The 19,032-nt window shown below is 43.5% G+C and overlaps 1 protein-coding gene across 1 annotated transcript; it reads left to right on the forward strand.

Moving 5' to 3' along the window:
* The first annotated feature begins 2,297 nt into the window (after positions 1-2,297).
* On the forward strand, positions 2,298-17,824 carry rab1ba (zRAB1B, member RAS oncogene family a). The gene is made up of 6 exons (XM_080742168.1): positions 2,298-2,626; positions 5,579-5,651; positions 5,846-5,941; positions 7,885-7,980; positions 9,395-9,526; positions 13,542-17,824. Exons 1-6 carry the CDS (start codon positions 2,613-2,615, stop codon positions 13,734-13,736), a joined length of 606 nt encoding a protein of 201 aa, XP_080598294.1. The 5' UTR covers positions 2,298-2,612; the 3' UTR covers positions 13,737-17,824.
* The last annotated feature ends 1,208 nt before the right edge of the window (positions 17,825-19,032 follow it).

The following is a 19,032-nucleotide window of genomic DNA, read 5'->3' on the forward strand; positions in this document are numbered from 1 at the left end:
GTATAAATCTTCTCTAATGGGGGTCCCTGGCATATCTTTTCAAATGTGGGTCCATGGGCTAATAAGTGTCAATGTGGGGGTCCTTGACATGAAAGTTTGAGAACCACTGCTTTAGTCAATTTGTAGGGTAGAGTAATTGCGACCGTCAGGTCGCATTTACTATCAAAACCTCCACCGGCTGTCTGTCTGTCCGTCCGTCCGTCCGTCAGTCCATCCGTCCGTCCGTCCGTCCGTCCGTCCGTCCGTCAGTCCGTCAGTCTGTCACGTCACATCACACTTTTGCCCTACTCATATCTCCGCCATCATTGCCCATATCCATGTGAAATTTCCCACACACACTCCGTGCCTGCCAAACCACAACCTTCAGGACCCCCGGACCTCCACGGACCCCCAGGGACCCCCTGCCACCGCCGCCAAATAGTGCAAAAATTACCAAATCAACACCCCACCTGGCTGCTCACTGGGAATTCCCGGGGACCACCGACTCCTGCTGCTCCAACAGTCCTTCACCTTCATTGCTTTAACTTTGCCCCGCCCCCTCCTCTCATTGGCCAAAACTTTATTTGGCTTTACTCATCAACCATTTGTCGTACAAACTTGTGGCTGCTGTCAATTGACTTGATTAACACATGGGAAGCCACAGTTTCTAACATTTCTAGCTGTTGCTGCTGCCGTCGTTCACTTACGCTTAAATTTTGAAGAGCCTCGGAAGCTTCGTGCGTGCACGTGAGTGTCCACTGACGATTGAGGAGGATAATCCATTTGTTTACAAACGCTGGCGAAACTAAAATCCAAACCGGGGCCGACCATCGCGGTAAAGTGTCGCCGTGAAAACAGGCAGATCTCTGCTTCCCTGGCGTTCTTTGCACCTTATTCATAGATAAAGCCCTTTTTATGTTTCAGCATAGAATAGAAATCAATGCAGCCTAGACGCGCCATTTTGTTTCCCTACGAGCCACGTTATGACGTATGGACCAGGGTCTTTCACAGACAACACAACATGCGCGCAGTTGCATGCTGCACCATTAACCCTTTGTCTCGTTCCTCAACGAGATGACTCATTTTTGGCAGAGCGACCTCCAGTGGCCGTATCTCGTTACTGAACGAGTTTGGCTCCTTGGGTGTTAAGAGTCCTTAACCTTAATTGGTTTAACTTTGCCCCGCCCCCTCCTCTGATTGGCCGAAACTTTATTTGGCTTTACTCATCAACCGTTTGTCATACACACTTGTGGGTGGTGTCAATTAACTTCATTAAGAGTCCTTAACCTTAATTGGTTTAACTTTGCCCCGTCCCCTCCTCTGATTGGCCGAAACTTTATTTGGCTTTACTCATCAACCGTTTGTCGTACAAACTTGTGGCTGGTGTCAATTGACTTGATTAAGAGTCCTTCACCTTAATTGGTTTAACTTTGCCCCGCCTCCTCCTCTGATTGGCCGAAACTTTATTTGGCTTTACTCATCAACCGTTTGTCGTACAAACTTGTGGGTGGAACCCATGCCACTTACAGGCCTCTTTGGGTATACTATCTCCCGATTAGGGAGTCTTACTGGTTTGCTGATGTATCAGAGTCTGCCTTGAGAGATTACCCAGGGCCAGGCTGGGTAGGCCAAATGACCTCTGGCTGGCCGCTGGCGGAGATAGGCCTATGCACTCCCCTGAGCGGCACTTTTTAGTGTCACTCAACATTCTGTAAATCAGTGGTACTCAAAGTGGGGTTCGGGGACCCCCAGGAGCCCTAGTTTTTTGTTCTTAGTCTTCTTTGTTTTTGTGCCACATAAAAAGTTTAAAATAAATGTAGCCTATTCTAGTGTATACAAAAAAAGAATGACCTGGCTTCTGCATAATGAGTACTTTCTACTTTTGGTAGTCTACTTTAAGTATAGCCTACATTTTGATACCAATAGGCTACTTTTGTAGGCCTACAGATACTTTTTTACTAAGTCAATTTTGAATTCTAGACTTTTACTTGTAAGTTACAAGTAAAAGTAGCATACTCTGTTACAAGTTGTAACAGAGTATGCTACTTCTACATTGCAGTAGTTGGGATACTTTTACTTTGTAGCCTAATGTGAGTACTTTTCACACCACTGTGTGAACTTGTCACATCATCATCACGGTTCAGTGAGTCACAATGTTTGAACTACAACCAAGACTACAACAGTCGCCTCGGCTCGCGCACCCTTTTAGATGCAGAACAAAAAACTACAAATCCCATCACCCCGCTGCTTCTAGATTCGTCCGTAGTGTTGCCACGTCATTTGATGTCACTGCCGCACCTGCGCAGCCATCTTGTACGTTCTGCTGCTGCTACTGGACGAGGAGCGGACACAGAGAAAGGGAAGAAGAAAAAGGAAGGAGAGAAAGAAAAAAGGACACATTTAAAAAAAATACAACCCCATTTTAATAGCGAGGGAATTCGGGAAATGTCCGCTCAGTCTATAATATAAACCCCGCGTTGATTGTTTTACCCCGGCGGTAGGACGGAAGGAAGGAAAGGAAGGGAAGGAGGAAAGGAGACGGTGTGTGAAAGCCAACGGAGGATAAACAGACCTACAAGTCATCTGGAAGGAACGGAGCGGCCGAGAAAACAAACAAACACACAGACAAAACCATGAATCCCGAATAGTGAGTAACAACTGTGTTAGTGTCTTTGTGTAGAAAACAAGAAAAACAGGGGCAAAAAAAACCTACATCTCGCGAGAGGAAGAGGGTGCCAGCCACCCCCCAAAAAATAGCAGATCTACAAGCTAAACAACGCGTCGCTAGCAACGCGTTGTTGATCTGCTATTTTTTTAGGGCATCTGCTATTTTTCGAGGTATGTAAGTGGCGATCAGGGGAGCGCATATCTCCGACAGCCAGGTTATTTTTTTGGCCTACCCCAAACTCTCTCGACGTCAGCTGACGGGCTTGTCCCCCAGTCCCCTGACTTGTGTAGGAAAAAAACAAGACCACAGACGTGTTTATTTGTATGTATTTCATCTTCATCATGGGATTCATGGCTCAAATTGTCGCACCGGGGACCCCGGTGTGAGGTGAGGTGACCCCGTGCCCGGGAGGGACCGGTGTCGCTGGGTTTATCGTCGGCTGGCTAGTGGATATGGCAGGCTGGCTGACAGATGTGGGATGGCCTCAGTTCAGTTATTATAGCCGTGAAAATGAGAAGACAGGCGACTGTCACCGGATCTCCCTGCTCGGCTGAAACGTCACACCGGCGTTACGCCGAAACCGGTGACCCGTTGAATTCTGACACCTCCTAGGCACAGTTTATTATCTATTGTTAGGTTTTCATTTCGGTGGATTTCGGCCGGCGTAGGAATTTTGCCTCTGTGTTTTACTGTCAAATTGTTATTGTTGTATTTCTAACCCACTTAAATGCCAGGGGTAAACATCAAGCTGTTTCACACAGCATCATGTAAAGACATAAAGGGGGGCCTTTTGTAACCTGACCTGAACTGGCCTGGGAAACAACAGAGTCACTGTTTTCCACAAGTGGCATCCGTTTAAAATGAGCTGAGTGTAACTCTTAGCAACAAACAATAACAAAACACCAAACCAAATAAAAGGCTGACATTCAATTGGTTGAAATCACTAGACAGCTTCCTCTGTGGTCACACAACTCGATAGGACTCTAATTTGAGTGTAACGCCGACACCGTGACTGGTTGACAAGCATCGAAATGCTGTTATTTGCGCTGTTCATCTGACTAAAACCTTTCACAACCCGTGACTGTCGATGTGTCTGTTTCTACGTCAATATATTATGGCAATTTCTACTATATTGTATGTGTATTACATATTGTATCAGGGGTTATTATCACATCTTTTGCAACAAAAGGCTTTAAAAAAAAACATGATCATTATGTCATGTGACGTGTTGTTCAAACAGTAGAGTATTTACAGGTAGCTGACAGGATCTGCATAATGATCCGTGTTCAGTTCAGTTTCTTAAACAAAGTACAGTATATTTTATTAATTATTTGTCACAGACAACTGTACCCATCAACTCACATGACCACAACAAGTCCTGCTCATGCGCAGTTGGGCCCGGGGTCATTGCAACATAACCGGCTAGTACATGCAATGTTTGTGACACCATATCGGATAGATGGCGTTGAAGGTAAGGCAATGTCAGCCTGCAATAGCCTACATGGCATGCCTTGGTTTCTGATGACATGGGAGTTGCACAGCCTGGGATTGCGTAATGCAATGCAACAACACCTGTCCATGATGCAGTCTGTGTACCAAAAAAAACAAAACACTTGTGATGTTGTTTTGCTCTCTGTTCGTTGTGACTATGTAGTACAGTGGTTCTCAACCTGTGGGTCGGGACCCCCAGAGTGGTCCCCAAGTTATTTTGCGGGATCCCCAGATGATTAACTTAACATGAAACATTGTTTTCTCACTCAACAGTAAACAAACCAACAAAAGTTTAAGTGAACAGTGGGTATCTGCACATTTCTAAAGTCACAATTTAAGGACTTTTAATACCTCTGAAATGGCTAATTAAGAGGCGCCCGCTGGCCTACTGGTCCAGGCGCATACCACTTAGGCATTGCCACATAGGCATGGATGCCTGGCGGCGTTGCCGGTTCGATTCCTGATCCGGAAGACCTTTGCCACATGTCGCTCCCCATCTGTCCCCATTTCCTGTCAGTCTAACTGTCCTATCCAATAAAGGCATAAAAAAGCCCAAAAAACTAATCTTTAAAGAAATGGCTAATTAAACATTGGCCAAATTGTCAAATGTTAGATGCAGAAATTGTGAAAATAGCCGATCTACATGCCCACAACGCCTTGCGTTGTGAGCATGTAGCTATTTTCACAATAACATAGTAGTGTTGTTGAAAATGTAGTGCCTCAACTCGTAGTGCTTGTCAGGGTGGGGGGTCCCCAGTTAAAATATGATTATTTTGGGGATCGCGGCCTGAAAAGGTTGAGAACCACTGACTGATGTAGAATACAGTTCAACAGCATGATCTGTAAGTGTGAATATATACCAGTGGTTTTCAACATTTTTCGTATCAAGGTCCATTATTTATTCGGCATTTGAGCCACGGACCACTGCTTGAGAACCACTGATATATACATATGGCCTGTGTCTCTGGAGGATGGCTGCAGTCAACATTTCAGAGTGTGTGTGGACACGTACACTACAGTACCACATGCTTTAAGCTGAGATCTAGTATGTGTTAGAGAGGTAAGAACCAGGGGGCCAGTTGTCCGGATTTAAAATGAAGCAAACACAGAACTAACATTTATGTTATAATTGATGTTAAAACAGGGTATGCTGTAGGAGGGGCTTGTGATCATAGATAGGCTTGTGATGATTCTTCTTTGTGTGCTTTATTTTCGGCAAGCTCAAGACAATGTCCCATGTATCCCTGCGGTTGCACATGACCGTTGGTAGCCAATAGCATTCCTTGGGTATTAATGGGTACCATGATTGCGACACCCATACAAAAGCGTCATTTTTGCAGCACGGAAACCAATGGGTTCCCACAGTCCATATTTTTTACAGTCTATGGTAAGAACACGTCCTATCCCTGCCTGGTCCAACCTCCATTGTTTTTGTTTCAGTGACTACCTGTTCAAGCTCCTGCTCATCGGAGACTCTGGTGTAGGGAAGTCCTGTCTCCTGCTTCGGTTTGCTGTAAGTAAACACAATTGATCTCAACTCTACAACAACAACTCTGGCTTTTTTCCATTAAAGTAGCAGCTTAAGATTCAGCCCCTTGATATTAAGTCTCTCATCCTGTTCATGGCTCCACTGTGTCTTATTTGATTTCCCTGGCTTTGTTCTCCTCCCCCCACTCTGTCCCTCCTCGTTCGTTCGTTCATTTGCAGGATGACACCTACACAGAGAGCTACATCAGCACCATTGGAGTTGATTTCAAGATCCGCACCATCGAACTGGATGGCAAGACCATCAAATTGCAGATTGTGAGTCTGAACAGACGCCCCACTCTTGCGTGTGTGCGCACACACGCGCGCACGCACGCACATACACACACAGTAGGACAGAGCCCCCACCTCAATGTCCATGCAGTCATCAACATTCCTTTTTAAAAACATCCTCCTTCAGAGCGTTTGCTCGGCAGGAAGTAGCCAAGTACCTTCCCCAAGTCCTCCCTCCTCAGCCAGAGCTGAGATCCACCTATTGTTATCAAAATACTGTACGCTTATGAACGCACTGTAGTTTGTGTGTGTGTGTGTGTGTGTGTGTGTGTGTGTGTGTGTGTGTGTGTGTGTGTGTGTGTGTGTGTGTGTGTGTGTGTGTGTGTGTGTGTGTGTGTGTGTGTGTGTGTGTGTGTGTGTGTGTGTGTGTGTGTGTGTGTCACAGACCAGTGGGTGTAACTGGATACCGTTTTGGTTAAGGGAACAGGCCTTGCCACTGGAAAGACACGCAGCTTGTTAAACAGGCCTGGCTTTCTGTGCTCAAAGCTGTCATTTCATTAGGTGTACAAACCTAGTTTTGTCATGTAGCTTTGCTGCACTGTTTACACTCTGGATGAACAGCAGCTCGCCCCTGCATGTCGGGTGCAACCGTTCATCATTCCAGGCCAAAAACTCTAGGTTTCAGAGGTTAGCTACTTATACTATGCTCCATTTTCCCCTCAACACAAAATCTCTTTGCTGAAAATAGCTGATATACGAGCTCACAACGCATCACGATGCAACATTGTAGATCATAGATAGATTTTGGCTTAATATTCGCACCAGAATAGGAACATCAGGGTTAATTTTTCCCCCCTAAAACATGATCATCAGGTATTATGATTATACTTGGAGGAAGATTTAGTTTTTCAAAAAAGTGTACAGAAAGAAAAAAATATGTTTTTATGTGGCCACACCCACCTGTTCATTAACTATACACCGTTTTCACCTTAGCACCACTCAACTGAAGTTAGCCATGCCCACAACTGTTGATGTATGATAATAAGGGGGGGAGGGATGATTTTAGTGTGTCAGTAAAGCAGTGTATTTTGATTGGGCCTTTTGACTTGGAGGCTTTCAGCATTCAGCAAGAAACCAAAAATACACAGGCACATTCTCATGTTTTTTGATAAGCGGTCATGCAATGCTGGTGGTAACCAGCACTCACGTTTATAGGAGGGTATCATGACCACTCTTTTTTTTTTTTTTTTGTAATCGAATTGTTTAGTTAAGTTCAGTTTAATGTAGGGGTGGGCGATATGGAAGAATACAATATCATGATATTCTTCCAAGCTGTATCACGATACACAATCTTATCACGATTCTTTTTCATGTTGGTTTTTATGGTTATTTTTCAAGTTACTTAAAAGTACAACCACCTACAAGGTAAAAAAGAAAAGAAAAAGGAGTAACAGATTAGACCAGTGGTCCTCAAAGTGGGGTCCAGGGACTCTCTGGGTACCTTTTGGGAGGTCTAAATTGACCATTACATGTATGTAACTCTGACAGTATACAAATTAAACCAAATTTTGGTTTCATTTGTATACTGTTAGAGTTAAGGGGAGACCTTGACATTTTAAAGTTTGAGAACTACTGATTTAGACCAACATGTAGGTTTAAATAGATTCTGCAATGAATCTCTGAATCTGTATTAACAATTCCAACAGGATTTTTCATATGGCTCCCTCATTGTATCACAATATATACGATATCTCTGAAAAGGAATATCGTGGAGACATTGTATCGTCTCAACGATATTTATCACCATATCGCCCACCCCTAGTTTTAATGTTCCATTTCCAGTTCCTGCCTTCCCACACTTAATCTTTTGTTGTCTCTTTTTTTGTCCGTTTCTGTCCCGTTCTCTCACTCTCTCCCTGTCTATCTTTCTCTCTGTTTCTCCCACTCCCCGCATGTCTCTCTCTGTCTCTGCCCGTCTCTCTTGTCAGTGGGACACTGCAGGTCAAGAGAGGTTTCGCACGATCACCTCCAGTTACTACCGCGGAGCCCACGGCATCATTGTTGTATATGATGTTACAGATCAGGTGAGTTCATGCTAGATGCTGACATGCATTTCTTTTGGTCGTTTTCCATCCTGTCTAGTGTATCATGGACTTTTATACATTTTGGGGGCTCTTAGAGGAGTAGTTCACCAAGATATTGTACTTATTTCAATTACACAACCCATGGAGACTTAAATTCATGGAGATTTTTCGAATAATAAAGACCCTCATGTATCTGGTAGATGTCACCTTTGTATATCCATAGGGAACCACTGCAGCCAGGTCATCAAATTATTTGCTTAGGAATGCGACAAAAACCTCCATGGGGTGTGTAATTGATAGGAAATAAGTCATTTTGTGGGTGAACTATCACTTTCATGTCACACATGTATACATTTACATTAAATGTCTTTTATTTCCGTTATCTCTGAATGTGTAGTTTAATGAATACACATTATTAACTTGACCTACCAAACATCAAATAATTGCGACCATACAGTTCACCTTTGTCTTTTTCTGTCTCTTACCTATTGAATCACCATAGTGTTTGCATAGTTATTAAAACCTTTTAAGGTTTTGAATTAAAGGGGGGAAAAAGACTACGTTGAAGCACTGCTTTGGCTCAGTGAATACACTGACACATACCACAGACTGGTCAGGCTGTGTCTTGTGTCATTCCAATGTCTTGGTCATTCCTATCATTGTCCAGCATCCTGTTCAGTGAAGCTGGCATCATGCGTTTTGAGAATGTTCGTACAGACCATGAACCTGACATTGTTCCGTTACCTGCAAGTGCTTCTTGATTAATCAATAAATCTGTTTGAGTAAAATTAAGTTGGTTATTCGTTCTAAATATTGGTCTTAAGCCCAGCACTAGTGTGATGCTGAATCATCCAAAAAGAGACTGGCTGCCTTTTCCCTCTGTACGTTGTTAGCTTGTAAGAACAGGATTGAATGACACTGAAACAATGTGAGCATTGTCCTTCTGTTCTGTCACTCACACTTTATTAAGTCTTTCTCTTTTGCATTCAGGAGGAAAGCTACTTTACTAGAAAGTAAATTCTGTATATTTTATTTTTCCAAGCAAGCTTTGCATTCCTAATAACAATTCACCACTTTTGAAAGCTAAGATATGCAGACTAGTGATTGGAGGGGATAGTCTAAAGCTTGACAATGATTATTCTCTGCCTCTCTAATAACGCTGTCTGCACCTTCAAAACAAATGATTAATTTGACCTTAATTGGTCCCCACTAATGCTCATTATTATGGCACCATCCTTCTACCAGAGGTGGCCTGTGGACAGTTTAGCAACGCACACAGGTTTCATGTCTTATTTTGAAGGTACAGCGGTCATCATGGCCATTCAACAGATCATGTCCGCTAACTGCACAAACTCTCAAGCACACAGCAGCATTACCCCTAAACCTATCGTAATGCTCTCGTGTCATTGCACAGGAGTCCTATAACAACGTGAAACAGTGGCTCCAGGAGATAGACCGCTATGCCAGCGAGAATGTCAACAAACTGCTGGTGGGCAACAAGTGTGACCTCACCACCAAGAAAGTAGTGGACTACACAACAGCCAAGGTACACACAATAATACTACTACTAATAATAATTTACGAGATGTATTTGTATAACATCTATTTGTATAACAAAAAAACTTCGAACTGCAAACTTTGATGCAATATAAAAAATGAATCGTCATCAGCCATTGACACCTGAAATCCAGGTGTCAATAGCAGTCAGGGTCAGAATATTGATTCACGAGTAGATATTAGTAAGTATATTAGAAATGAAATGGTCCCTGAAATAACACCAGCATAACAAGCATAAGTAACCATCTAACAAAGGGATGCCAGATTTTCTGCATTACCTTATGTTAGTGTTCCCCAATTAGTTTTCCCCAAGGGCTGAATTATGTCTAGGGTACCAAGCCGAGGGCCGCAACATTGCAGGGGGCGACCGCGGCGTTCCCGCTACTCCAGCGACAGTTCAGATATTGTCGTTGTCGGGTGAAAATCGTATATGTCCAAAACCGTTTTGCATTTATAATTTTTTAAATGATTTAAACTAGTGAAAACAGCCGATCTACAAGTGTGCTTGTAGATCTGCTGTTTTCACTACTTTTGTGCGACGGCCTTGTATGATTTGTGAAAGAACGTACAAATTTGGAGATATGAGATTTTCCACCCAGCAACGACAATATACTAGTGTTGTTGCTGCTCTTATACCACCATTATTACTGGGGTTGGTGGGGGCCAGACAGTAGACCCTGCGGGCCACAAATGGCCCGCGGGCCTCCTATGCCTTATTTGCTGTTGTCTTGGTCCCCGTTAGTTGCTCTATTAAAGATCAAATAAATATCCCTCGCTCATTGAACATAATGAAACCTAAATGTAGCTAGTCATTCATTTCTACAGCAATATATGGTTGTCATTTACAGCAACCATTCTGTACTGTTTTCTATTTGCTCCAATAAAAGTCCTACAGTGTAGTGTTTGTACTACTGGGGGAATGCTTGTTAAAAAAAAATGAACATTTGAATCAACACAATTTGTGATTATTACTACTGTTTGCTGTTATTCAGCAAACTGTTAAGGTCCCTGTGAATCTGGATCAACAGTCGGCAATAAGAAATAATTTCCAGACCAGCATTTTAGAGCTTATAAATGAAGTGAAACGGCCTCAATGATTTTGAGGTGTGATAAATTAATAGATTTATCTCGCACAGAGAGAGAGAGAGAGAGAGAAAGAGTTTTCAAATTCAATCTGTTAACTGGCTAGTACATCATTTGACACATTTTAATTATCCAGCATTTGATGCATTTAAGTTCACGGGATGTTTTGACTGTTGTAGATGTTTTAATAGGTTACTTACACAATACATTTGAAGTAATGGTTGGGATAGCGTCTCTTTAATTGGATGCAAAAGAGACATTGCTGTTGTGATATTTGTCTGTTTTGTGTGTGGTACAATATGTAATGTTGAATTCTCAATTAGAAAACTATGTTGGTTCACAACTTGGCTTAAAGCCAGAACTTTGTAGGATTGACAGGGTGACATCAGGACATCTGTTCTATCAGCCACAGCAGCCTCAGCGTTCATCTTGACTACCACACACAAAAGGACAATGTGTACTTAAAGTTATTCATCTATTACTTTAAATGAGCATAAAGTATGTTCAACGTTTATGCAAAACAAATGACAAATAATAACAATGGCGCAAATCCTGCACCATACTGCATTGCAGTGCATTAGGGTTTTGCATTTCAGTTGTATTTCAGTTGCGATACAACCGTTGCATTTGAGAGTTCCTCAATTTAATTTCTCGGCTGATATTCTTTTTCCTTTTGTCACAACAATGAAAACGACTTAGGTGTTTGATGTCTATGCTGTATGTTATTGTAGTCTTATGGAGGAGTGTGAGAGAATCAGTTGCTGATGTTGTGTTCACCTCAATGCATTAAGGCACACACATTACTAAAACTATTGAGTCTGTCAGCAAGAATGAATTGAACTCAATTAAATGTACCTTTATTAAACCAGGAAGTCCTAGATCTCTGTCACAAGGTTGACCTTGCCAAGTCATCAGCAACAATAAAATCCAAAGTGCATAACAACATAAAATACATGATCATGATGCGATGGTGCAGAATCAGCCCATACCAACACGACACTACGAAGAATTAGGCTACATAATGTATAATGGCATAGTACTTGATTACAAGTACAGTATATATTCTACGGGGACCCAGTCTACAGAAAACAAGACTATTCCTGCATTGAAAGTGAAACCAGCGTATTTATGGTCTTGTAACTCATTCCATTCCAAAGGTGCAAAAGTGCTAGTTCATTGAGTTCTCTGTGGTGGTATAATACCTTGGTTAGAGCCAAACCAAGGTATTATACTAAGATTGATGAACTTGGAAAAAAGAAAATGAAATGACATTGGGAAACAAAATGGGCTGTCAGACGCTTTTATTACTGGTGTCTATAAAAAAAGTCTTTAAACCATGTCAACGGTGGGGAATTTCATTTCGTAAGATTATAAAATGTCGGCATCAGAATAAAAAAAGGGAGACAGACAGAGCTTGAATAGCAACTGCCTTGTTTATGCAGGCAGTCTGGGAGGGGCGGGACAACTAATAATTCTAACAAAACTGTTATTTAAAAAAACACATATGACTCGACTGGGATTTCATGTTGGTAACTGTTTTATAAAAGCAATAACTCATACATGGTATGCTGTAAATATATTATAAATGTATTATATATCACAGCTAAAGGTGTTGCCACAATGCTTCCATGTGTTGCCACAATGCTTCCATGTGACATAATCACTACAGTGGCCCTGAGGGAATTATTGCGTAAATAACAATAACAAATTATTTCTTCTCCATTTATGTTTGTTGCTGAAACTGTTGTTGTTGAGAAGTCTGATCCCAGTAGACAAAAGCCCCTTTTCCCCACTACAGGGCCGAACCAGAACTAGAACCAGAACTTTCCAGAACCTTCCGGGACCAAGTTCCGCTTATGTTTCCATATAACCAGACCTAACCGGGAAGGTCCCAAAAAAGAGCTGCAGCGCTGCTGGCCCCGCCCATAGGTTCCCAGAACTCAAGTTTACTACTACATCAAGAGCAGGACCTAAATAAAGGTTCACAGAACCTGGTCTGAAACCGGGCTGTGCGCTATGGAAACAAAACCAGAACCAAAAAAATAGGTTCAGGTTCTTGAAAGTTCTGGTTCCTTCTTGTAGTGGAAAAGGGGCTTTAGACATTAGACAAAGAAGAAGTCGCCAGCACACAAGGAAATCCTTTTCACATGGTTTATTTACCTCTCTGGACAGAGAACAACGTACACGTTTCGACCTGGTCGGTCTTCCTCAGCGTTATGACCATATAATAAATAAATAGACCATGTGAAAAGGATTTCCTTGTGTGCTGGCGACTTCTTCTTTGTTTCATGTTATTATTGAGCCGTGCACCATAAAGACTTTATTCAATTTGGAGTGTTGCAGGCTTTCTGCTCTGTTGCGGTCTCTTTCTCTGCTATATAGACATTCAAAATAAAGTGAGTTTGGATAATAACATTTAGTCGTGACATTATACCAGCTCTACTGGCATGGTAATGTGCAGGCTGACATACAACCCTCTTGTCCGCCACTGTCCAGTAGGGATGGGATGATAAGCGATATTATCGTTTATCGTGAAAAAAAAACACTCGCGATAATCGTATCGTGGAGATTTAATTTATTGTGATATCGTCCTCCGTCATGCACTGGGATCAATTCACCTTTTATTTGCCGAGCTGCATATCCGGTACCACTTAAACCCTCTATTGGTAAAACGTATAATATACATACTTGATACAGTCTTTTTTTCACTCTCTCCCAAATCTCTTTGCCAAAAAATTGCAGATCTACGTTGCGACGCGTTGTGAGCTTGTAGGTCGGCTATTTTTTGGCAAATGTTCCGCCCCAGGATAATGGATGTTGGGGATATTTTGATTATCGCGATAACATCGTAAATCACGATTTCTTTGTTCACAATAATCGTGATATGAACATTTTCATATGGTCCCTTCACCACTGTGCAGGAGTTTGCCGACTCGCTGGCCATCCCCTTCCTGGAGACCAGCGCCAAGAACGCCACCAACGTGGAGCAGGCCTTCATGACCATGGCCGCCGAGATCAAGAAGCGCATGGGGCCCGGGGCCACGGCCGGAGGGGACAAGCCCAACCTGAAGATCGATAGCACTCCCGTCAGGCCGTCCGGTGGGGGGTGCTGCTAAAGACCCTGCTAGGAGCCATGCCCCCCCAGTACCCCACCTACGCCCCCCTCTCCCCCCTTGCTCCCACTTACCATCACCACCACCGCCGACCTGGGTCCAGCCTCGCCTCGACTCCCCTACCCACCCCTTCTTCTCCCTCGTCTTTAAACCCCAACCCACTATTCCTACATACATACATGCACCCCCCAGGCCCCCCAACAGAGAACATAATGGGGTCAAGATGGAGGCATGCGGATCGCGTAAGAAGTTGACGACAAAGCGCAGAGGACATATCAGAGGAGAGGTGGGGCATCGAAGGAGGTTAACCACTTAAACCCTATGCCTTCTCCAAGCGGTCCATACTAGGCGCCTTCCTTTTCCCCCTCCTTTCGGTTGAAATAGCTGATCTATAAACTCACAATTCGTCGTGTTGCAAGCTTGTAGATTGGCTGTTTTCAGCAGATATTCGCCTATCGTGACATGCCCTGAATAGGGACCCTAGGGTTCAAGTGGTTAATTGAGAGGTCATGGATCTCCTTTGAAAGGCGCGAGAGAGCTACACATAGTAGGCAACAAAGGAGAAAGGGGGGGTGGTCAAGGCAACTTTTTCGTCCTTGTTGCTGAGAAGATGAAAAGTAAACATATTATGCGGGAGAGATTGGTATTGATTCAGAGAGGAACATGAGGCGACGGGAAGATTAGGTTTGGAATCCGTCTAGGTCATCATCCCCTCCCACTAGCACGGCATGTATGAAAGTGAACATGGGGTGGGGGGAGGTGTGCTTATAAAAGATTTTTTTCTGCCTTTTTGCGAGACACTTGAAGGTCAAATAGTGTTTCCATTTCATCCACCACCATCACAACTGCCCAAGCCCTAGAATAATCTGCCCCTCAGGCCTCAACACACACACACACCTACACGTGACTCTGTGTGTGATTCGTTCAAAGCCAGTGTGTGCAGTAGCTCTTACTACCGTGTTCATTCACTTAGCAGCATTGGCAGTGTGTGGGGGCTTGTGGCGCCCAACCAACACGGAGCGGTGACTCACTGCTGTCATTTATTAATGAGGATGAAGGTGGGGGTTGTCCGTTCACTACGCCTTTCTCTATGAGAATGATGGGGGAGTTGTGGGTTCACTAAGCCTCCCTCCATTTCCTTCGCCTCCGCCCCTCATTCTCTCCTTCTGACTGAAGAATTACATCGACAAATATAGGTGTGGGAGGCTACACTTAAGACACACACACGTACACCAAACTAGTTACGAAAAATAAAGGCCTTGTTTGACAGTGGAAGCAGCGACTAAAGCCACAGCTCGTCGACGTACAAACGGCAGAGGTTCCGGTTAAATTTGGACTCCCTCCAGCTCTCTCGTTCCCAGTACTTCATTAATTTCCCATGCAGAGACGGCGGGGTTCTGGATGAAGCCATGGGGTGCCGTGCTGTAACACATGACGTTTCTCATCACTTTGTCAAGCTAGGAAAGAAAACATTTTAACTTAAAGTTCACACAAGGTACAGTACGGTTAGGTCATGATATCATACTAGTATGACACTATAATACAGTTTGAGGGTTGAACTTGTTGACACACACACTTGGGGCAATGACATACTCATTTTGACTTATACAAACAAGAGCGATTGGCAATATGCTGCATTCAACTCGGCAGACTATTGCAATTACTGTTGTTTTTATTATGGTTTTATTATTATTTTTATTTCCTCATTGATTTTTGTTTGCTTGTTTTGTTTGTTTTCTGTTTTTCTAATCGAGATGGCTTGTACAAATTGCTTGATGCGCTGAAGTATATGTGACTGGCTGGGTTTAGGAAGTAGAGCAGTTTCGGGACAGTTGTGCTCGCTTGCAGAAGCACCGGGGTAGTTAGAGTATTTTTTTTTTGGGGGGGGGGGGGGGGGGGGGGGTTGTCTCTTAAAGCTGCTGTTCTGTCCCCTGCCTTGCCACTGACGTCAGGACCCTCACTTAACCCTGTCAGTGGTCAGTCACAAGTGCGTGTCACGTGCCTCCTTTGCCGATTCATGTCCCAAGGCACCCTTTTCATCATCCCATTACGTCTCCCACTTATACAGATCTTCTGGGACCCGGCTGTCCTGGTCCAGTGGAGTGAACCGTAGCTTTGTAAGCAATGCTTTCTTTTGCCTTTTTATACCGGTCTCGATGACCGCCATTGAGGTTCGTCCTTCAAGACTGAATGTGACAGTTAAGCCCTAGTTTATCATTTAGCCACTTAAATGTGTCGCTAAGGCCTGTGTGGCGATGTAAAAATATTCCTGTGTCATCGATGGCAGAAAATAAGGACGACGTTTTGAGATGGTGAGCTTCTAAGTGCCGTCTGTCCCCACCCCTCCCTGCCTAGAGGCGTTCTGGCCTGACCTTTGTTTCTCGTGGCAGCGTGTTATGCCTGTTTTGTACTTGATCTTGCGCCAGCGTCACGCAACGAAAATAACAGATCTGATCTACAAAGCTCACAAAAGCATGACACGTTGTGAGCTTGTAGATCGGCCAAGTATAAATCACCCTTTATTTCTCAACGGCATTCCTATACTATGGAAGTTGGCACGAATGTGGAGGGAAAGCCGTGACTCCTGAACTTCTAGAAGGAGCTCCTCCTACGCCACACTGATAAAAGCTGCTACGCTCGGCACTTCCCCAAATACCATGATGGCAATCGGTGTTGCCCTTGGATCTGCAGATCTGTATGATGATCCTTGAACTGGAAAATATGTCTATTCCTGTAGCGAACTGTTTACATTTAATCGATGTGAATATACTGTCGGGTCAAGTAGCATCACAGCCTTAGGTTAGCCGTCTTGGTTTAATTGGAAACAAGTTAGGACTTTTTATTTAGCTCATTCATGTAAGTCTGTTTGATTGGGCCATAGCGCTTGGAGGTGCTGGGACTGACTGGTCTTGATTTATAGACCGGATATGAACTCCCATTCACCGCCTCCAGCTAATCTACATATCACTTGATTAGTTCCACAGGTTTCTCCTTGACCAAGCCCTTCGTGCAGATAAGGGAGCCCCCTTTTGGGCTTGCTCATGGCTAGGTTGGCTCTCTATCTCTTTGCAAAGAGAAATGGAAGTGTCAGTATTTCGGGTACACTCGCCATCTATGGCACTAGCGAGGCCTTTCTCGCTGTCGCCCCCAATTGCAATTCCAGCCTGCAGCCTCCGAAAAAGTGAGACATCAAGTGAATACAGATGGATGTCTGTCTGCCATCTTCTGTGCATTCGCTGCCCAGTAAAAAAAAATTAATAATAACATGTTTGAATGAGCCATGACCCAGAAAGCTGTCGCTGCTGTCACAGAAGATGAAGTCTGTTTCGGTACAGTGAAATTGTGACATTAATCGATTGCGATCATATCGGTGTAACGGTCATAATAGATAAAGCTGTTTTTTTTAGCACTATACTTGTTGGCGTGTTGCTCTTTTGTGTCGACGTAGCTCTTGCAGAGATGTGGTCTAATCTGAGTTTTTCAAGCCTGTGATGTGAGACTGCTGGAATGCTGTTTTGTTACCGGTTGTGTGGAATTGGAATTTGTTAAGGCCCAAGTTCTCAGCTGACTGACATTGGAAGGGGAGGGAACAGCAGTAAAAGTGTGTGTGTGTGTGTGTGTGTGTGTGTACTGTATGTGTGTGTGTGTGTGTGTGTGTGTGTGTGTGTGTGTGTGTGTGTGTATGTGTGTGTGTGTGCGAGGGCTGGGCTTGGATAGGTTTGAGTTATCAGCGTGGTTGGCAAGGCCTATGTGTGTAACATTCCTGTGCGTTTTTCTTTTTTTCTTTTTTAAACCTGCCGACAGTCCGGCATTCCCTCTGTCTCACTTGAGTGCATACAAAATATGAAGCAGTTGTTTGGAAGACACCACACACTCAACGTCACACACACACACACAAAGGCATACGACGTACTTAAAAAAAAAGATGTTTCACACCAGTGTGTGAGTCCCCTTTGTTTGTTCTTTGAGTTATTCTGAATGTTCTTTCTTTTGAAGAAGTCTTGATATTCTACTGATTTTAATATATTAATTGCATACTATACTGTGGTAATATTGTGTCCGGTCCCATCGAAGGATAACAGGATTTGGGATTATTAGCTTTCAGCGGGAGGGAGGGGCGTCCAAGTGCAAGCGGGGGGGTGGGGCTACAGGACTAAGGGGCGGGGCTTAACTTATGAATGTGTTTATCGCCGTCTTCGGGCGGAAACCTCGTATCTCCCAAGTTTCAAATGTGTACGTTCTTTCGCAAAGTAAAGCCCCGCTTCATCATACGAGGCCGTCGCACGAAAGTAGTGAAAACAGCAGATCTACGAGCACACAGCGCCTCGCACCGCGAGGCGTTGTGTGCTCGTAGATCTGCTGTTTTCACTAGTTTAAATCATTTTTAAAATGATAAATGCTAAACGAACGGTTCTGGACATTCAAGGTTTTCACCTGACAACGACGATATGATGGAACTTCACTGTACTGTCTCTCTTTTCTTTTCACACCCCCCTTTTTTGTACTAATTTGGTAAAAGGGGTATTTTCCACCTCATTTGCACACTTTCTTTTTTCTTTCTGTTGCTTTTCAATGGCTTCATAAAGACACAAACACACACAACGTCTGTCAGTATGGAGCACCAGGCAGGACCTTGCACCTGTGTTCACCCGCTACGTTTCTTCTGTTTTCAGCTTCGTTCACTTTGGTGCTCTGTCTCACTGCTGAGTTTGATCACAATGTTTTTTTTCTGTACATATTATAAATATATATATAATAAAATGATGAAAAAGATCAATGTCATCATGTGTAACCTAGTCATTATTTACTCTATAGTCTATACCAGGGTTTTTCAATGTTTTTCAGGCCAAGGACCCCTTAGCCAAAGGCCGAACCGCACCAATGCAACTACTCGCAACCATTATCCCCAATGGCAGTTGCAAGGAGTTGCATTGGTATGACATAGCCTTAAAACTGTTTTATTGCGAGTAGTTGCATTGGTGCGTTGTGTGACCTTTTAATGGGGAGATGAAGCAGGGACCCCCCCACCCTCTACATATTAGTGTTGCAGATTAAACCTTTTCATAGATGGCTTCATATACTTGTTTGACAGCCATCATCAGTGTATGCTGGATTCATGTTAATGAGTATTTTTGTTGACATTTAACCTCTTAAACCGTCAATATCTTTCACTCTGCACTTGGTCTGCTCTTTTTTCCCCCCTCTACACCAAACTTCTTTGCCGAAAATAACCGATCTACAAGCTGCACCTTGTAGATCTGCTATAATCACACAAAGGGCACCCTCCTGTACTAACTCT

The sequence above is a fragment of the Nannobrachium achirus genome (assembly GCF_963921795.1).
Source record: "Nannobrachium achirus genome assembly, chromosome: 14".
In the NCBI taxonomy this organism is placed as follows: Eukaryota; Metazoa; Chordata; class Actinopteri; order Myctophiformes; family Myctophidae; genus Nannobrachium; species Nannobrachium achirus.